Raw genomic sequence first — 20744 nt, 5'->3', positions numbered from 1 at the left:
CAAAGTTCCACTACAGCTTCACAGTGTAACCATGAAGACTAAGAAAGGCTCCCCATTCACCCAGAAAAATAACAAATCACAGTACTAAATTGTTCTCCTGCATCTTGGCTTTACCCTGAATGCAATGAAATGTTTGAAAACACTTTTTCTGAAAATTTGTCATCTGTAGTGTCAAAGGCATTCCTGTCAGAAAAAGAAAATCTTATTGAAGGCAAAATTCAGTCAAGATGACTGTAAAAACCTAATCCACACCTTTGAATTTGGACTGAATATCCATCACTTAAACATCTTGTAAATGACCCAATTTGTTTACATGGCCCTGTAGCTTTTTATGACTTTTCCATAAAGAAGTTATTACATCCATTCCTTTTATTTTGTTTTAGAGCATTTGAACAAACCCCAGAACCACAAGCAAGTGAAACAGATTCTCTGCAGATGGAAGTGGCCTCATATAACTCTCCACTACCGGTGAAATAGTCAGAACAACACTTTCCGTTTGGAAATGCCATACCTTCACACACAGAAAAAGAATTTCCTGCACCACATGTCTTTTTTAATGTTTAGCTATCGCATTAAATGAGTTCTGGTTTCCCTGTCAATCCAAGGAGGAACTTGGGGCTCCTAGGACTAATGCCCTGGATTGTTTGGAACAAGGGTGAGCACAGTTGGATGGTTACACAGAGAATTACTCTGGGGGAGAAAAAGTAATAAAATAGAAAAAAAATAATCAAACTTAGATATTCTAGCTGCTATCATACAATAGCTCATCCAATGAAGCTCCCTAAATAACAGTTTAGTAAAAGACTGGACAACTGAGTTTTGTGAAAAATACTATAACTAAAGATAACAATGGAAACAAGTGACACTGTGCATTAATTCAGAATTAAGTACCTCTTCCAGCAAGGTCATTTTCCCACTTCATGTACTTTTAAACAAATAATGCTGAAAAAGAGACATTGCACACACATAAACTTACAACTTTGCTGATATGTGCCAAACTGAATAATGGTTTAAGGATGTAGAATATTGAAACTACAAAAGGGACACCACTCCTTTACCTTTTACTGCCTGATCCTAGTTTATCAGATTACAGGACAAATTCTCTAATTAACTGCAGCATCTAACTCCTTGCCCTATCCCACCTTCTTATATTATTTATTGCCAATTCATAATAATACTACAGCAGCAGCAATGTAAAAATGAATTAACTGTACAGAAAACACAAGCAACATTGTTTCCTCTTCCCAAGAGATTCTTTGCTTTTTCTAAAACAGACAGATTAAAGTTTCAAGAAAAGTCACATAAGGGTGATAAGGGATCCAGCACCCAAAATTATCACTGGCTCTGCCAGACATTTGCTGAAACTGGGAAGACCTCCCCTGCTTTCCTTCAGTAGTACTGTTGTATCATAGGGAACATATTAGGATAGGTACCCAACCAACACCACTGTTCATCTAGAAAAACCAAGCCCTAAAAAATTAAAACCAAAGATTTCTAATTCCAGTCATAATGCATGACCAAAGGAAAGCCCCAGCCTGCCTATTTTTACCAAGCTTTATTCAGACTCATGGTACCCTCCACTTCATGTGGAGAAATCAGCACAACAGTGATCAAATTAAGTCATGCCTGCATGTTGTTTTAATGCAGTTAATAATCAGTTTTAACCAATTCAATGAGAAATTCAGTATTTTGGGCTTTCAGGGAGATAGGAAGAGGTGACCTTCAGCCTAGAAGAATCTCCTTAAAACATCCATGTTTATAATGATACCTTGAATGAATTTACCACAAAATGGTAAGTTTAATAAATAATTTATGTGGATTAATTCACTAAAAGGCATATTCCTGCAGAAAAAAAAATGTGTTATTGGTTATTCCCTTGATGCCTCATTCTTGGTAGTATAAAAGAATGCCACTTCATGGAAAATAACCTTTGAAAATTTTCTTATTTCGTTTCTATTTCTGCCTGTATTGTATTGGATTAAAGGGAGGTTAATTCATATCCTCTTTCCCCAGCTCCAAACACCTGCATATAAAAATGGCAGAAAGAAAATAAAATTCCAAAACCAAAAGCTGCAACCATCACTGTGAAGATCCTCACTGCAGCGTTAACCTGCATAGTCTTAAATTAGCCCACAAGAATGAGAATAGCCATACAGTGAAATAATAATCCAGTGGCTCAAAGAGATTTAACTAAACAGCTGAGGAGTTCTTTTAACATCAGCTGCAGCCAGCAGGATCTGGTCAGCAAAGGTGAATGCACATTGCCATGGCTTGGAGATGGCAAGACACTCACAGGACTTGTGGCAAGAAGCCAAGCAGGGTCAGAGCCCAGGGCAAATATTAGGTCGTGCCAATGCAGGGAAAACACCAAAGTCCAAAACTGAGGGTGTGCTCAACAGAGATGGAATAGCTGGAAGAAAATTAAGATCAGAAAAAAAACATAGCACTTTGCAAACCCTCATGCAGAAGGCTTGCAGGAGATTGAGGAACTAGCTGCGCTTTCTCCTTTGTTTATACTAATTTTTTAATAGTTCTTATATTCTCTGTGTGTAAGACTTTCTCCCAGAGCATCCAGAGTCCTGCTTTTTGTCACCCAGCCAAACAACTGCTCTGGAAACCGACTAAGTTATGGAAATGTAGTGACTTGTTATTGCACACATGCTTTGTAAAGATGAGGTACCTTCACACATAAGAAGACTGCTTAGTATGCTGTAGAATCATGAAATTAAACACAAATAGCCCAATGTAACACTGAAGATTCCTTTCAAAAATCTCAGTAGAACAATCCCAAAAAGAGGTGATCAGAAGACAGATGAGCCCTAAGGCTAGGACGTCTACAGATGGAGCCAGGAACAAATTTTCCAGGCATTGTCACATTAAAATAACACCCTACAGTCTAAGAAAGCCCCGTCAAAACACTAGTTGAAAATTTAGCTTCACAATAATTTTCACTTACCTACTTAAATAAAAGCATTTCACATTCAAACACAAGCTGAAAAAGTTCTCCTCAAAAGGGAATGACAGGGCTCCGTGAGTTTTAAAATGTAATTAATATTTCAGAAACTTTGAAACAACAAAGCACTCATACAGCCATTTAAGTGCTACTAAAATAACTATGTTTCTACGTGTAAGCTCTACTTCCTTTCTGTTCCAGTAACTTTTTCTAAGTCCCACTGGTTTCTGCTAAAAGGCTGCTTCTGTAGACGCTAATTCTTAAGATGCTTACACACCAAGAAGTGTATTTCCCATGGCATGCACTTTGGGACTAAAAAGCAAAGGCATGGCTCTTTGGCAAAGCCAAGAGCTATCTATAAAGCAATTGAAGAGGCTCATTTCCCAATAAAGGAAGTGGGCTTGCTCAGCACATCCTCTTTCTAGTAACCAGGAACTGCCAGACATAGCAAAAACCAAAAGCAGCAACCACCCAACAGAGACAGAAACCCCCAAAACCACTGCTATAACTCTCAACCACTGCTGTATGATGTAAACCAGTACTTTGCTATTACATGTTAATATGTAATAATTAAGGCTCAAAGGGTCTGGAAAAAACTATAAGATATAAGAGACATTATGTTTATGGGAAGACAAAGTTGAACATAAGCTCTTTGGCAACATAGCTGTCCCTGACTCAAGGTATGCCTCATGTTTCTTCTCCATTATAAAACTCTATCTGACTGACAGATAAACTAAAAACCCCCCAAACAATATAGCAAAGCTTTGAAGTCCAATCTGCACACTTAACAGGAACCAATTAATGCAAAAGTAAGATTTTACACTAAATTCCATTCAAGACTCCATTTTACACTAAATTCTATTTCAACCCTAAAAAAATACATGGACAGGTTGGAATGGCTACATATTTGAGACAAGGAATAAAAAGTCTGCTTTTAAAACCCTTATTTTACCTAATAGAATAAACTGAGAGAAGCAACAGGACTAAGGAGAAGTCCCAAGCATCACTCTGCTGAATGGCAAACAACATACCAGAAGTCAACTACAAACACAAAAAAATCCAATTTAAAAACTTTCTTCCTCTGCAATTTGTTGTTGCATTGAACAGCTTCTCTAATTTGTCACAATCTTCTGCTTAAAGTCAAAAGAGGATGTGCTGTAACTCATTACTTTCCAGGAAAACAGCTTTAAAACATTTCAAAACAAGCCTTGGACCAGACAGAAATAGATTTGACTTGAAAAAAAAAAATTGCATAGCCATCAAGTTTCCCATTTAGATGACACAGCTCAAATATTATTCTTATCTTCTCAAAACTTCTTATCTTCTCAAAACTAAGACAATTTTTGCTACCCAGCAGTCCTGGCACTCTTCAATTCAACATGAGCCAGTGGAAGTAGCATTACACCATGACAAAGTATCTTCAGTTATAAGAGAGAATTTTGTAGTCAATTTTCTTTTTTCTGCTTTCAAGCAAAAGCACTGACATTCCTGTCTGTAAGGATTCAATGTGCTGCATCACTTGGATAATCACACTTTCTCCTGATGTTCAGCCCAAGTTAAAGGAACTTAATCAGAAACCCTTTTTTGTGATGCTGTCCCGCTCCCTGAATTAACTGGGAGCTCTTTTTGGATGTGCACAAATCAGGGGATCCTCTGTGTGGTTCAGAGTGGGCATGGTGATTCTCATCACCTCAAGAAACATACTCTGCCACTTCAGCTACTCACTCAGTTCCAGCTGCATCCACCAGCTTTTCCTAAGGATGGCCTAAAATATGCAAGTTTCAAACTCTGTCTCAAGGACATATTTTCAGTTTGGGTTTTTTAAGCTACATAAATCTTTCCCATGTCAGAAGATTTAAGAAACAGATTATGAAGTGTTCAGTTAATGAAACTTATTATTAGGAGTTTCCATTCCTGTGAAGAAAGGAGAAAACTAGCCTAATTCCTTTTGAGATCTGTGAAAAGACAGATCATGACAGGCATATTAACTGTGCTGCAGACTTGACATAAATCAAGTAAGCACTTCAGTTTTCTAAGATTTACTTCAGCAACTCTATTTACTGCAGTTCATTCATACTTGAAAATGACTGCAGGAAAATCAGTCCTGGTGAGTTTCTAACTAACCTCAGGTTCTTGGCCTTCTGAAGCCATTCACTACTACACTTGAAATGTACACACCATGCTGTACACATCATTGCTTATGGCATCCAACAGTAGTTTTTCATGTTTCTATAGATACACTCATATTTCTCATAGAAAACAGCTGATAGCTTAGCAAAATCACCTTAAGCATTTATTGCATCTTGTTCTCAGGCATCCAAGAAAACAGGTCTTAGATTCTCCTGCCATCTCATGTTGTAATCAAATCCAGATTAAGCTAACATCACATAAACAGGTGCACTCAAGACTAACAAAGTCACTAGAATTAAGTCATTTGCAGTACTCAACCTACCAATGCCCCCTACTCAACCTACAAATCCCCCTCAGACATTTCTGAAGCTACAGAAACACCATGAAGATACTACATCAAAAACAGCAGTCAAAAGTAGATAGAAATGAAGAAAGAAGTAAACCATCCAATTAATCAAATTCAATATAAGACAATCAGTTTTGTGATTTAAAAGAAACTGAGCATTGAAGTTTTCTTGACTCTTTGCTTCAATATGGAAAAATTGTAGTAAATACATTTAAGGGCCATAAGAGAAATGATAAAGCAACCTAAGTATGAAATACCCTTCAAAGCATAATCTGACAAAGAATTGTAGAAATTAAATCCACCCAGATAAACGGGAGCCCTCACTACATGCACCATTTACTACTGTTTTACTTTCCAGAAAACTGTTGCATAAATTTCTTTGATCCTCCAGATGATTATTTACTCAGTGGAATAAAATAAAAACATTAAACATAAATAGGATTTTTTTTTACAGAAATCACATAAAACCCTTTGCTGTCAGAGTTACAAATAAAACCTGTTAAAAGAAAACCACACTATAAGAGAGGGCAGGCAAATAAAAATATGGAGGTAGTTTTCAGCGGTTTCAAATGGAGCTACACTGGCCCCACAACAACCAACACAGTGAATTTCCAGGAGGTCCCAGAAAAACACTGTGTTCTAAAATATTTAATTTACAATTGCAAAAAAAATATTTACACTAGGAAATTTCCACCCAAAATAATATTCACTATGCAGAAAAACCAAGATATCTTCTTCTGCAAACAATTAGCAAATGAGTCAAATTGTAATTTTGAAGTTAATATAATTCAGCTATTAAATAAGTAAATATTAGTTAATCCTTAAGCACATGCTTTATCCTTTGAAACACAAGTAGTCCCATTGAATTAATAACTGGTCACAGGCATCCTCAGCATCTCCTTGAAGAAATAGCTATAGCACCCATGTGTACAGCTGAGCAACACTGAAATCCATTCTACTGCAAAACTTCTTGGCCACTTAGCAGTTTTACATGTTGAGGACAGAGCTTTTATTTGTAGAGTGCATGAGTAAAAAAAATCTCCCTCTCTCCTGACCAGAGATTATTTGGCACATGAACAACAATATCTCATTCTCATACTCCAGGGAGTTTTAACCTGCCTCTAGCTAAAAGCTATACAATCTTTAGATTGCAGCAGAGTGTAAAAATCACTCTAATTAAATCAAGTAAGAACTGGTTCAACTAGTGTTACTGATCCCCCAAATAATTAAAATCAGTTAAGAAAAGTCAGAGGTTGGTACTTAGCTAAACGTAAACTTGTGCTAATTTTTTTAAGTAAGTTTTGCAATTCAACAACTACAAAGCAAACTTAAAGTAAGCTACAAGAGGAACCTGGACTATTCTGAGTATAAACTACCATGTAATACAGTTTCAGGACACTGTTTTTTTTCTTTTAATAAAATTTCTCCTGTCTTTGCATTTGTCCTAAGATGTAGTGAATGTATCTTAGAGCATGCCAAATTTAGTTGCAAACCAGTTGAAGCCTGACCTAAGGCCACTGTATTTCTGATATATGTGAACAGAATCTAGTTTGCACTGTCACATATATTTACACCTATTTACACCAGTTTTGCTTCTCTGCTTTATGATCTACCTTTTACACTGTTGTGCACCCATTGTTGCACCCTGGAGGCCTTTCAGGGCCCAGCTGTATTATCCTGGAGTCCTGGAACAAGCCTTTTAGAGGAGACTGACAGCATAGCAGGTTTCTTTCCAGTCCTGACAAAGCTAAAGCAAAGCAATGACAATACTCTGTGTGTTGATAAGCTCCATATGTACACCATGCAAATTTAAGACAAGGCAGCATAACAGCACAAGACATCAGTATATAATTGCCAAGCCCATTTTGTCACAAACTGGTGCCCTAAAGCCTCTAAACACCAGGTAGATAGGAAGGGGTAGAAAGTGAGTGATTTCTCACACAGAGCAGATAATTTCCTGCACTGTGTACAAAGTCTGATTGGTTTCCTGTCAGAACAGCCTGGTCTCTAAGTCTTTTGATCACTTTCCCCTGGCCCTTCACAGTTGCTCTGATTAGAGATTGATCCCCATGCTGCTCTTTGATCAGCAGCTCCGGCAGTCTGCAGGTGCCATATATCATCACATTAACAGGCCACAGCAGTATTAATCTCCCCCTTTTAAATTTGTTAGTGCACTGCATATTCTACCCACTCAAAGAACACTCGCAGAGGTCTCTGAAACTTTGCTTTCTATTAGAAGATATGACATAGAATACTTTTATTAGGGGAGTCCCAAGTTCAAAGTCGAGAGAATTGAATTAGCCTTGAATCTGCGTTTCTGCTTTATTTCATTACAGTTCAGAGAGTTTTGAGAGCTCCCAGCTTGGCCTTTTGTGTTGGTTTGTGCCCAGGGAGAAAGCTTGTTCTAGCTGACATGCTAAGTACTAAATTTTTCAGACACACCCCCCCGCCCCCCACCCCGTACGTTAAACACCAGGGTTTCCACGAATGTATGAAAACAGCCTTAATTTTGGATATTCTACAGTAAGTGTGGTTTCATGCAGTATATAACATTACAGTTTGCAAAGTATTCTTTAAAATTACTTCATAATAGCAGATCAAGAGGAAAGGCGCTTAAAAATCTGAATAATGTAAATCATATGGAGTTCAGAGGCTAAGCAAATTACACACCCCGAAGCTGCCCTTGCTGTATGAAAGGAGTCTTTCTCCAGCTCTGCGCAGCCCCAGCCCAGGGGAACTTGCATTTGAGAGTTTTCTAAACATTTCAGGTACACTTGAAAGTTGAAAGTAATTCTCATTTCCTATGCAGGATTAGCTCGTTTCCAGCCCGTACAAAACACCACTCATTCATGCACAGACACAAAAACCCACCCCCCGAGAGCCAAGCATTTAGGGTACAAAGGTGCGCGGTTCGTTGTTGGGTTTAGGTTGCTGGTTTTCAGTTTGCTCGGTTTCTTAGCAGGGCGAGGCGGTGTTCGGGAAGGGGACACGGTTTTTTTTGCACCTCAAGTAGCGCAGAAGAGGGAAACGCCGGGCTCCCCCCGCGGCTGCCGGACCGCTGGCTGCCCTTTTACCCGGAGCCGGCGGCAGAGCCGCGCTGCCCCCGCGCCCACCGCCCCGGGGCCGCGCTCCCGCGCCGCGGCCGCAGGAGAGGAGCCGGCAGGAGAGGAGCCGGCAGGAGAGGAGCCGGCAGGAGAGGAGCCGGCAGCAGAGGAGCCGGCAGCAGAGGAGCCGGCAGCAGAGGAGCCGGCAGGAGAACTCCGCTCCGCTCCGCGCCGGCCGGGCGCCCGCCCCCGCCCTGCCCCGGGCTGCGCAGCGGCGGGCGCTGCGGCTCCTTACCGTTCTGCTCCTTGGCGCCGGAGAAGGCGAACTTGCTGCTGAGATCGGATTCGGCGACGGCCCCCTGCCTCCGGCCGGCCAGGGCAGATGTCAGCAGGAGCAGCCCGAGGAGGAGCATTGGGCCGGCGGGGCGAGGGGCTCCGGCACAGCAGGCACTGGCGGCGCGGCACCGAGGCCCGGGCGTCTCTCAGCAGCGCCCGGCGCGGGCTGCGCCGCTGGGGAGAAGGCAGCACTGAGCCTGCTCTGGCAGCGGAGAATTGCAGGGTAGTTTCCACATAATCCCATCCAAAACTTTTTCCTAGCCCTCTTCTGTGTCTCCAGGTTTTGTTTTCCTTTGGCTTTTTTTTTTTTTTTTTTTTCCCTCTCTCTCTTAAAAAGAAAAAAAAGAAAAAGAAGAAGAAGAAAGGATCAAAGGAAAATCTGGACCCAGACCAGCTTCCCAAGGACTAAACAATCCGTGGCCGTGGCGGGCGGGGGTCGGAGCGGCCGGGGCCGGTGCGGGGCTGCCGCGGAGCAGCGCGCACCTGTCAGCGGCAGCGGGGGCGGGCGGGGGGCGGGCAGCCCGCGCTCGCACACCAGCGCTCCCCTCGCCCGCAGCTCGGCCGCCGCGCTGCCAGCCCGGGCCGTGCCTGCCGGCTCCCCCCGCCCTCCGCGCCCGCCGTCCCATCACGGCGAGGGCGGCACCTGGCGCGGCCGTTTACGCCCCGGGAAGTTGTCGGTGGGAAGAAGGAGGCTGGCGGGCGGCCCCCGCCGCTGCCCCTCTCCAGCGGCCAAGTGGCGGCGCAACAGGTGCTGGCAAGGCAACCGGGGGGCTCCCCCAGCACCGTGTGCCCCGCGAAGGGGGCTCCTCCGCCGGCCCCCGGGGAGGACCCGAGGTCACCGCGGTGCGGAGTCGGTTTGTGTGTTCGGCAATTAGGGCGAGAGGCTGACTTACCCGTATTTGTTTACTGGGCTGTTATTATGGTAGTTGGGTTTGTGCTTGAAAACTTGGTGCTTGGTTAAACATTTTGTCTAAAGGATGCCCTTGGTAGTGGGAACTAAAATACTGAGAGGAAGCTTTAAAAAAATCTCTGAATACTTTATTTTTCTTTGCTTGTTTGGGTTTGTTTGGGATTTTTTGTACCAGAATTTGTTTTGATTACTCTGAACTGGGACATCTAACAATTATGTAAGCAGATGGAAACATAGGTTCTACTCTTTGTAACTGTCCCTGGCTTGTTGCAATGCCTTGTGGTACTTGGTGAAGTAAAGCAGACAGGATTGGGTTCCTTTTTGCTGTTTCACCAGAAACCAGAACTGAGATTATGTCAGGGAGTATTCCCCTGTTAATGCTGGTGAGGACTAAAAGGACTGATGATGTTCAGCAACCATATGCATGTTTGCTAGAGATGGCATTTCTAGTTTGCTACAGAACTGAAACTGTGACTATGTGGTGGGTCTGGGTAACAACACCGAACGCTAACTGGATACCAGGAAGGCAAAAGAAGCAATTAAGACAAATCTCTTTGTCTTGATTGAGAAGTTTTGGGAGGGTTTCTTAAATTTTTGACTTCAGCCCCCATAGGTCTATGGTTGTTTTGGGGATGGATGGGAGACCCATACAGCCATATATATTTTTGGGGGGCCTATAAACCATGATATGTGCAAACAGATAAAAGAGAAACTGAATCTGCATTGCCAGAATCTCAAGCACACACTACATAAATTTCTTATCCTTTGACCCAGCTCTTTCCATTATATAACTGAGCTGATTCTTTGCCTCAGCCAAAGTAACCCTTGAGACAGTGATAAACAACCCCTCTGTTCCTAATAAGTGACATATTTCCAGTAGCAACTGAAAGCTGTCCAGCCAAGCTGGGCTGTCTTCTGAAAAGCAGACTTGGAGCATACCGTAAATAGCAACCCTTAACTTACAGAGCATGAAGACAGAAATGTACTGCACAAAGCAGTACAATAATAATACAATAAACAATAATAACTTTTATTATTGTTATCCTTATAATTTTTTTTGCTTCACCATTGTTATTTTTTAACGGAAATAAAAATAACATGTACAACTTTCTAGGTCTCCTACTCAAGCAGTGTTTTCGAGTTTTTTTAAATCAAATAAATGAAGTATTACTGTAGCTTAACCTTCATTGCCTGAGGATTTTGTGGGAGTCTTTGTACTTTGCAGTACTGATGGCAAGTTCACTCTGGAAAACATGGACCTAATGTCTTATGCTATGTACATAAAAAATAAACTATCCATTGAAAAATCTAGGCTGCATCAGAGCAGGGTTTCATCTGGAGGTGCTGGAACATGCCCAGAGAAGGGTGGTGGAGCAGGTGAAGGATCTGGCACACAGCTCTGATGAGGAGCGGATGTAGGGTCGTTCTAGCCTAAACAGGAGGCTTGGGGTAAAGAGTATTGCTCTCTTCAGCTGCCTGAAAAGGAGGCTGTAACAAGGTAGGCATTGGTCTCTTCTCCCAAGTAATAAGCAACAGGACAAGATGAAACAGCATCAAGTTAGGTCAGGGGAGATTTAGATTGGATATTAGGCAAAATCTCTTCACAGGAAGGGTTTTGAAGCATTGGAACAAGCTACCTGGGGAAGTGGTGATCATGATTCCTGGAGGTGTTTAAAAGCTATCTAGATATGTCACATAGGAACATGGTTTAGTGGTGGACTTGGCAGTGCTGGGTTTGTGGTTGTACTTGGTCATTTAGGTCTTTTCTAACCTAAATGATTCCACAATTCTGTGGTCAGACTTTTCAAAGGAAAATGCAAGAACCCGCATAGTGGATGAATATGGAATAACGCTGCCTAGGGTGGAACCTTCCATTCTAAACCTCCTGTAATTAAAGGTCAGGGTATATTTTTGATCATTGAGACTTTACTTCTCTAAAAAACTCTTTCATTGCAAATTCCACCCAAAATATCATATGAGATAATCTCTGTCCTTAAATGTGTCCACTTTTCTCTGAAATTCATCCGAAGCATTTATCACCAGCTGTTTATTTTTAATGTTGCTCTCTGGTTTCCTCAGGTATATGTATGTGCTTGAGTTTTAAAAAGAAATAATTTATGTTTGCCTCCTTTAACCTCTTCATCCTCTGCGTTACAGCTGTATCACATCCTTTCCCACTTGGCATTTTTACTATGGTTTTCACATGAACACTTCTGTACTTCTAAAGTTTCTCAAGTGCCATCTGTTTTTGTTGTTTTATTTGGGGTGGGACAAACAGAACATGACATTCCAAGTGAAGGCCTAATCTAACATTAAATAGTGAATGAAAATAGAATGTTTCATTGTATATAGTATCTGATGTTCATACCTTTAAATTTTTATACGATCTACTCATATAATAACCCATGGAAGTATATTGGCATTAAAAAAAGTAAACATCTAGGTAATTATGACAAACTAATGTATGTGTAGTTCAGATAATTCCTGCTAGTGCATATTGCATCCCATACTGAATTTCACAGCAGACCACAGCACCAATGCAGCTAAGAGCTCTGGTGACTCAATGCCCAGTAAAAATTTCTCTAGATAGCATTTTTTTCTACATATATTATAAATAATTTTAACTACATAGAGCTTTATGTTCCTAAGTTTTCTGCATTATTAGAATTGCACTTCAGTTTTTGTCTTTATTTAAGTCACCTCACCATAACTCGTCTCACAATTATTTAGTCAACACTGTAGACTTTCAAAGACTTTTTTCCCCAAATGTTTTGTAATGTAGTCTATAAAGTGTGCCTCAAGTATTTTTCAACTTAAATATTGCAACAGATGTTTCTCTGTAAATTGCGATATTCTGAGATGCCAACTTTGCTCTGTAGAATAGCCTCACTGATTTTACATATTTTCAGATTGTTTTATGACCCTGTTTTTTATGATCCTTATTGAGAACTATGTTTAAAAGTGTATTTCTTTTACTAGAATAAAATTTGAACTATCTGGATTATCCCACAGGAATTTATTGTGTTGAGACTTAGCCACCATAGAAGGCAACAGAAATTTGGCCTGTTAGGATATCAGACTTAATGTGACGCTCTATTGCCTTTCTGAACTATAAATATCCTTGAAATGAAAAGGCATTCTCTGTGATTATTATTAACTGAAAGGGTTACCATTAAAACATGCATTTATCACACAATCTTCAAAACCTTCCCTTACATTAGCAAATAGATTTCCCCACACCAAATGGTCACAGTGCACACAGAGGAGGACAGTTACACGTGCTCCACACCTTGTCCCTTCACCACTTTGCAAGAAAGGTTCCCCATCACTTTTGCAAGTGGGCTGGAGCTGGCAAGGTGCATCGATGCTCACAGACTGCCCTTTGTGGTTTGAGCTGATGCCAAGAGTTATAGACTGATTTTAGGGAGCTCTAAATATCCCAAGTAAGTTCTGTGAGGAAGTGTGCTATTTCCTTTTCCTAATATGCTGTTTCAAAAAGACTTTTTTTCCCTCCAAAAGGTTTGCAATGACATAAGCATTTCTCATGTGAGAAATGCTTATGTCAGGAATAGGATAAGAAATAGTGTTTGGGAGGAAAATAGCAAAAGGCTGAGATATAAACCCATTATTAGGCATGATGAACTTAAGGAAAATGCTTCTGGAGATATATAATTCTGGAAATGCAGTAGCTTCTATCAAATTCATGTCTCACAAGAGTCAGAGCTAAACATGTATGTACCTTTGGAAGACTACAACCCACTGTTGGGAAAAGAAGATGGATTGATTCACTTTGCTCTCCAAAGTTTGTTTCATTCCTTAATAAAAATAGGGAAAAATTAATTAATACATATGTACTTTTATATTCCCATATATTCCAAATGTACTTGTATAATCCTTGTAAGTTCATAATAAAGGCAAAACAGTATTTTGCAAAATTTAGAATATAATTTAAAACTAATAAATATCTGCTCATCCAGACACATAGGCAAGTGTCCACTTTTGTGCCAAGTGCTTCTGATTTCAGCGTAGTTACACATGAATTACTGGTATAAAAGGGCTCAGCTTTAAATGCTTATGTTCATAATATGGAATTATTTTTAATTATTAAGTTAGTTATTAAATAATATGTTTTGTTAAAATATTTTTATGGATGAGTGATAAATATGAAAACAGAAATTGCATTACAAACAGTGATTGCCTTTTAGAAAAGCAATAATAAAATTTTCTACTATTATGATCACTGAGCAATTGGAAAAGAGGCATTTGTACAAATAAACATGCCCCTTTTAAACTTATTCATCTGAAGTGCAAAGGCTGTGTATGGAATTGAATAGAACATCATTCCTGTGTTAGAAAGTACTTCTGTAAATAAGATAATGATAAATTTTAGTCTTATTGTCTCTTCCTACTGAATTTGTAAATGAGCTGAAGATTTGTTGTCCCATTTCCATGCTGCACTCAAAAATATAATAAAGAAAAATATGAAGTCCAAAGAGGCTTAAATTCTATTTATGCTTGTGTGGTGTGGACTGCTCAGACATAAACAGAGGAAAAGGAAGTAGTTTGATCACTTAAATTCCATCTCTAAATAAAAGATGCCATTTCTATTTTGCAAATCATAAAATGAGACTTGGATGTTAAAAATACACCTACAAATAAGCCTTTGAAAACATATTTCTAAGCATATCAGTGTTGTTCTGCTTAATAGTGCATAGCTTAATAATTTTTCAAAATGTCTCAAACATTTGAGATCAAAGTTCTTATTGTACTTTTGTGTGGTTTCCACTTATAAGCATTGTTTTAGAGCAGTCACATATAAGCATTCCAATGATTCAGTCAATTGCATACATATAGTCCAAGTTACAGCACAACTTTGCTTTACGTAGGCTGTGGGAGCTACACCAGGAGACAAAGAAGGAGTCCCACTAGAGGTCTCCCAAACTGTGTAAAAGAACACTACCCACTTCTGGCACCTGCTAGCTCATTTAGGTCTTGATGGGCTTCCAAAGTCAGCATGTAAAATGTGGGATGTGGAGGTCACTTTTGCTTCATGTTTGCTGAACTTCAGTGTGGACTAAACCCAGCCTGAAAGGGTGGCAGTTGCCAGTCTGAAAGTCAGTGTTTCCCCATGGGATGTGCAGGAGTGTTCTGGGGCCAAGGTGTCACTCTCAAAGCATTCACTTTATTCTGTATGCTTTCAGAGTAGAAGCTCCTGTCATTTCACACCCCTGTTCAGATGCACCTCAGTATTCAGATGGCATGTGCTCTTAGGCACAAGCTTGAGCAAGTGGATAAGGACTTGAGTAAGTGCCCAGACAAAAGGCTTGCTCAGGTACTCATGAATGACTATTTATGTCTATGTGTATGATGACTGGTTATTTGTGTCAGAAGTAAGCTTTTTGGCTCCTTTTCAATCAGATGACATCACTTACTGATCACTAACATCTTTGGTTCAATCAGCGCACATGAAATCCTGTCAAGATCAATACTGAAGATGGCAAATCTCTTTAGAGCTGTGTCAGCTATTGAATTCTGCATAACTATTGGTCTTCCTGCCTGTCTTCCTTTCACTGAGCATTGCAAGACACAGATATGCAATCAGAATACAAATTCTGGTTAGTATTCCTAATCATTACTAACCACTGCTATTTGAAAAAATAGTATGTGCCATGTAGTTTTAAAGTCACATTACTATATCCAGATTCAGTAAAATTAAGGGTAAACTGTATTATTCAAAACATGTATAAACTGATTATTTCAAACACTAATAAAACCCACTTATAGCATTACAATATTTTTTTATATACTGAAATAATTCTAAGCTATTTATATTTAAATATTCAATGGCTTTGAAACTGCTCTTCAGAGAAATGAAACTCAGCTGAGAGTATTTGTGGCACAGCAGCATAATTTTGCTACCAATACTTGCAATTTATCTAGAACTTAACAGCCTGAATGCAGATTGTGTATCAAATAGCTATACTAAGATCTGACACATTTATTTGAATGGAATATTTATATCTATTGAGTTTGAAGCAGAAAAATAACTTGTCTTGATTTACTCTATGCTGAAGGAATTTTATGTTTATAACATTTAGAATAGTATTGATACTAAGAATTTTGGTTGTTGAACATGTTTAATTGAACCAGATTTTTTTGTATAGGTGTTGCACTTCAGCTTTAGTCTTCTGGTGCTTCAGTCCTGACAGAGCAGGACTAATGCTGAGACAATTACATAGCTATGAGCCTTCATTTAGTCACTGATTCAGCTGAAGAGAACAGGAATTGCATTGATGACATTAGCTTCCAAACAGCATTGTTTGAAGGCTGTACTGAGGTTACAGTTTAATTGGTTAATGAGATCCACCTAAGAGGATATGGAAAACAAGTCCTTAGGTTAGGGAACATCAGGAATCTAAAAGGAGTAGAGGAGTAAAGGTGAACTGAATACCTGGAACAACCACTTAGGAATGATGAGGCACCGGAGCAAAATTTCTGCTACACATGGAGTGTCTGTCTTCCCAAACCCTGATTTGCCGCTTTACATTTCCTCTCACTTGTCGTTTCCCTGTCTCCTCCGTTGTCTTCCTCTCTATCACCTCCTTCCTTTCATCCTTCTCAATTAATTTATTCCTAATTCTACTGCACTCATTATTTAATGAAAGTCTTGTCCTTCTAATCTTATTTTTCCACTCTCAATTTAAGTCCAGTCTTTCTTAATCCACCTGCTTTCCTTCATAGCTGGTCCACCAATACTCCTTAGCGCTCATATTTGTTTCCTCTTTGTAGTGTGCCCTGTTTTATTTCCTGCCAATCTCCAGGCCAGATTTGCTTACCACAGCAAACATTTTTATCCCTATTTTCATCTCACAGAATGACTTTTCCACACCTTTACTCAGGCCTTCGTTGCATTGATTCGTTCAGCTTGGGCTAGTGGAGTGAATCAATTGGCGCTGCAGACCCAGCACCCACACCACAGATATGTTGGAGAAGATTGTTCAATATGCGTCCATGAGAAAGTCCTAATTCTGCAAGACAGCTATGAGATGATAATCAGTGGTAAGAAATGTCTCAGGTGCTTTTCTTCTCAAAACTAAACTCCATTGTAAATTACCTGCTATTCTGTCTTCCCAAACTCTCATGATAACTTTCTGAGATCCCTCTTATTTTAACTTACAGTACATACATCTCCTTATTGATGGAGTATCTCTGCCTCTGATCAGCTTCCCTGTTCCATGCTGTAGAGTCAACTGGAGAGAATGTGTTCTATCAATTCACCTGAATCCAGGCTTGGCATCATCCACAGAAGCACACTAAAATGTTATTTAGGCCATCTGGGGCTTTTCCAGAGAAGAGAGGAAGAGCTTCCAAGGAACTATCTCTAATATTTAAGAATGTACAGATCAGAGGCAAAGTTTAATTTTCCAAGTTTCTTAAAATTTATTAATTTATTAAAAAAAAACAAACAAACAAAAAAAAAAACCCATCAGGCTCATGTTCAAAGTAGTTGATATTACTTACTAAAACATTAACTCATCAGAAATTTTTAAAAAAGCTTTAACATGGAGGATGTACAAAATCACAAACTCTGAGTTTCTCATCAGTTGCTTAATTCACAGAACTATCTAAGTTATTTTGGCAGAAATAAGTTCAAAATGGAATATGAGGGCTTTAATCCCATGTAGTTTTCCAAAGTCAGAAATAGTAAGAGTCTTTTAAAATATCAGGTCACTTTAGTAAAAAGCAACAGTCTTTATATTTTCAGATTTTTAAAAAAATATTTCATTTAACCCCTTCATTCAATAATATATTTTAAAAGCAGACATAGATTCTACAATTTCTTTTTCCATAAGATAAAAGGTTATTGGTAAGGGCTGAGCAGCTTAATTCTACTGGTTTTTTTTCTGCCCCTTCCTACATAAATAGAGGTAGAATTTCTGCATATTATAAATATATTAGAATAATCTGAGATACTGAAGAGCAGTTAAATTATCACTTAGCTATACAGAAAAAAAACACAGAGGTAAGCCTACTTTAGTTTCATTATTTCAAATCATACATTGTTTTTTGTATCTGGAAATCCAGGTAATTCTACAGCAACTGGGCTGCCAGCTGGACAAGAGTATGAAGAATATACAAATGATTCATTATTCATAGCAATATATTCTCATTGTTATTTCCTTGCCAATTCACTGAATGGAAATACACTACAAAGGAAAATAATTTTAAAGCTTTTTCCAGTAATTTTTCAAAGCTATCCCACAACGATTCACTGGAGTTCATGTCATCCAGTTAAGAATGCACAATATTCCACAGTATTGCCAACATTTTTCTCTATTGATCACACACTAGCATCAGTCTCTCATTCCCATAGCACCATAAAAAATGAGAACTTCAGCTTCACAGCCATGTTGATCACAGATCATCCCATAAAATATGTTTAGGTTGACAGTAGGTCTTTGAGCTACATATTTCATATTATGTTTCTAACACTGTTGTATGTTGTGCCTTGTCACAATCCATTTTGAAAAGAATACTACTCCATTAATGTTGAAATTTATAAAAAATACTCTTTTCTCTTTAGACTATGTGTCTAGTTAGGTATTTAGAGCAGATTTGTGGACATAAACAGTGATATTGTCATTCCCTAGTGCTCCTTCAGCATTCTGGTTACTGTCAATAGCCCAGAATTTAACATGGGCTAAAGGAGAGAGAGGAGCTGAAGATGCTGAGGTTTTCAGTATCTTTTTGGGTGGAACTCAGTACCTCCTAGGATCATGACTTCCTTCAGAAAGCACATCAGCAATGCTCAGAATGAATAGGGTGAATAGAGGTGGAGTTGAAGAAGTTCTTAATAAATGCAAAAATTATGACAAGGATTTATTTTGAAAGAGTAAACAAATTTTGATATTATAGTTCTTAATTTACACAAGGACTCCTGATCTAAATGGATTTGTAGGACCAGATTCCTAGTCCTCACCCACTACACTACTGAATGAGAGACTAAAAACTCTTCTGCACGAGGAGTCCCGTCACACACATAGAAAGAGTGAGCCTGTTCACGCCTGAATAAAGCAAATATGACTTGATCCTTTGTAATTCAACACATTTCTGCTCAATCCTGTGAACCACTGAACTGAGTAATGTTAATTCCATTATATTCATTAAAAAATAAAAAACAAAGCTAAGAAAGAGTGCTCAGTCCCTCATGTAATTGGAAATTAATGAGAAAGATAGTTCAATAGTGGGTTCCCTGCATTCAATTCAGCTGTCCTGTTTACAGCCTGATGAATGGATTTTGATCTTTTTTTGATGCAGGAAATAATGAAAGCTCTATTTTCAGTGCCACACCTGGTCTTGCCCAGCTAAGTCATACTAAAGCAAAGTGATCACTGAGAGTTGGTAAAGCTGAGTTATTACCTCTTTGATTGCCCAGTTTGTATTTCTCTCCTTAGTTTTCAGGACTCTGGCATATCTATTATTTTCCACCCATTCTATTATTAAGTGCTTGTGTACTTATTGCTACCTACAAAAATATTTTGTCCCATAAAATTAGTTGTTATGGTGTATATTTCAAGCAGAAAATTTTTGTGTGCAGTAAGTTTTATCAAGTGATTATGGTAATAGCTTTCTTGTGCCTGTTGAATATCTTGTGAAAGGAGAAGGAATTCTACTTTGGCAAAGACAGCAGATGATGGCCAATAGACTGTCCTTTTTTCTTCTATTGTAATACAGCAGAATTTTACTTGTGGACAGATAAATCAGTGTTGGTTTCGTGGTGGAGGCTAGTTATTATTTTAAGGACATTATAAATATGGACCATATTTATTCTTCCAGCAATTTCCTGGAAAGCTGTTTGTGAGGATCATTCAATCAAACTGGGACTACTCTAGCCACTGAAAGGTGATCATTCAGTCATCATGCCCCTTCACCCTGCAAGCTAGGGGCAGACAAATATCCTTGTACTCACAAATACCAAGCTATTGTAAATGTACTTTTAATATCTGCAGTTTTAGTTAAGACTAATATATGGCTTTAGGTAACTTAGAGAAATTAATGCTAATTGAATAGATGAAAAGAATGTTATTCATTGCACAGACTAATTCAAAACTGCTAATGCAGTTATCAGATGGAAGTCAGATTTGTCATATCAGTTAAATCTTATATGAATATTATGGCATTAAGAATAGCTGCTACATGTTGAGACAGTGGACAACTCTAAATGCTTTTTGCATTCCTGTTCCATTTCTTTTTCCAAGGTTGTTAGCTTTGATTTGTAGTTCTTTATCTTATACTGAGTGATTTTTTTTCATGCAGGACCAAGTGCATTAATAGCTTAGGGCAATATTATGAGTTATTTTAGGTAAATCTGCCCATAGAACAATGTTTACAGCTGCTAAATAATACCATTTTGGTTCTCAAGGTTATTAAATCAGGTTCTAACTTGTAAAACACTATAAAAGGAAAATAAACATTATAATAAACTATACAATATTTTGGAAATTAATGAGTTTAAGAATCTGTCAAGTATCCAGTGTATAAAATAAACATTCATGCCTCACTTTGCAGATGTGAACTTGTGCATTTTACTGTATAGCAGATTACAATATCCAGAAGGAAAAAATAAAAACAAAAAAACCAAAGCCTTCCAGCAACACATTCCCTTTTCTGTAGTCATTCATCACTCATCTCTAGTACATCAGGGACAGAAAGCAAAGGGAATAAAGTATAAGAATCACTAAGTACATCTGACATTTATTCAATTGGAACTGCTGAAACAGCTACAAAAAATGAAAGCAGAATGGAAAATTTCACTACAGAGAAATCACTATGGGGATTAAGTAAGGTCTAACCAATTTGCATGCGAAGTTGTGCTAGCATGATCCTGCTACTTTTTGAATGTCAGTTTGCGCATTTTTGCAGTGCTGCATTCTACCTTCAGGAGGTATCAGTCCTCTCAAATACCTAGAGCTTTTTCATCTGGCCCAGCTCAGTTGAAATCCAGCCTAATCTTGTTCCTCCCAT

At 38.8% G+C, this 20744-nt stretch overlaps 1 protein-coding gene and 1 long non-coding RNA gene across 3 annotated transcripts in view; one reads left to right on the top strand and one right to left on the bottom strand.

Annotated features, from left to right (window-relative positions):
- The window catches only part of PDGFC (platelet derived growth factor C), a 119448-nt gene extending 110054 nt beyond the window's left edge, over window positions 1–9394 (bottom strand). The window contains exon 1 of one of the 2 annotated variants that reach the window (XM_021539573.4): window positions 8769–9394. In XM_021539573.4, the coding sequence (XP_021395248.1) occupies window positions 8769–8886 (118 nt within the window). In that variant the 5' untranslated portion in view covers window positions 8887–9394. The remainder of the gene's footprint in view (window positions 1–8768) is intronic. The other variant, XM_085578867.1, reaches the window with a different exon arrangement.
- Window positions 9395–9418: 24 nt separating this feature from the next.
- LOC146767606 (uncharacterized) lies at window positions 9419–20280 on the top strand. Its single transcript, XR_014955144.1, has 2 exons — window positions 9419–16778; window positions 16899–20280. It is a non-coding gene; the product is annotated as an uncharacterized LOC146767606 (long non-coding RNA).
- Window positions 20281–20744: the final 464 nt, after the last annotated feature.

This window comes from Lonchura striata, chromosome 4 (genome assembly GCF_050655825.1).
Source record: "Lonchura striata isolate lonStrDom1 chromosome 4, ASM5065582v1, whole genome shotgun sequence".
Classification (NCBI taxonomy): Eukaryota; Metazoa; Chordata; class Aves; order Passeriformes; family Estrildidae; genus Lonchura; species Lonchura striata.
This window is presented reverse-complemented; position numbering and strand designations above follow the sequence as displayed.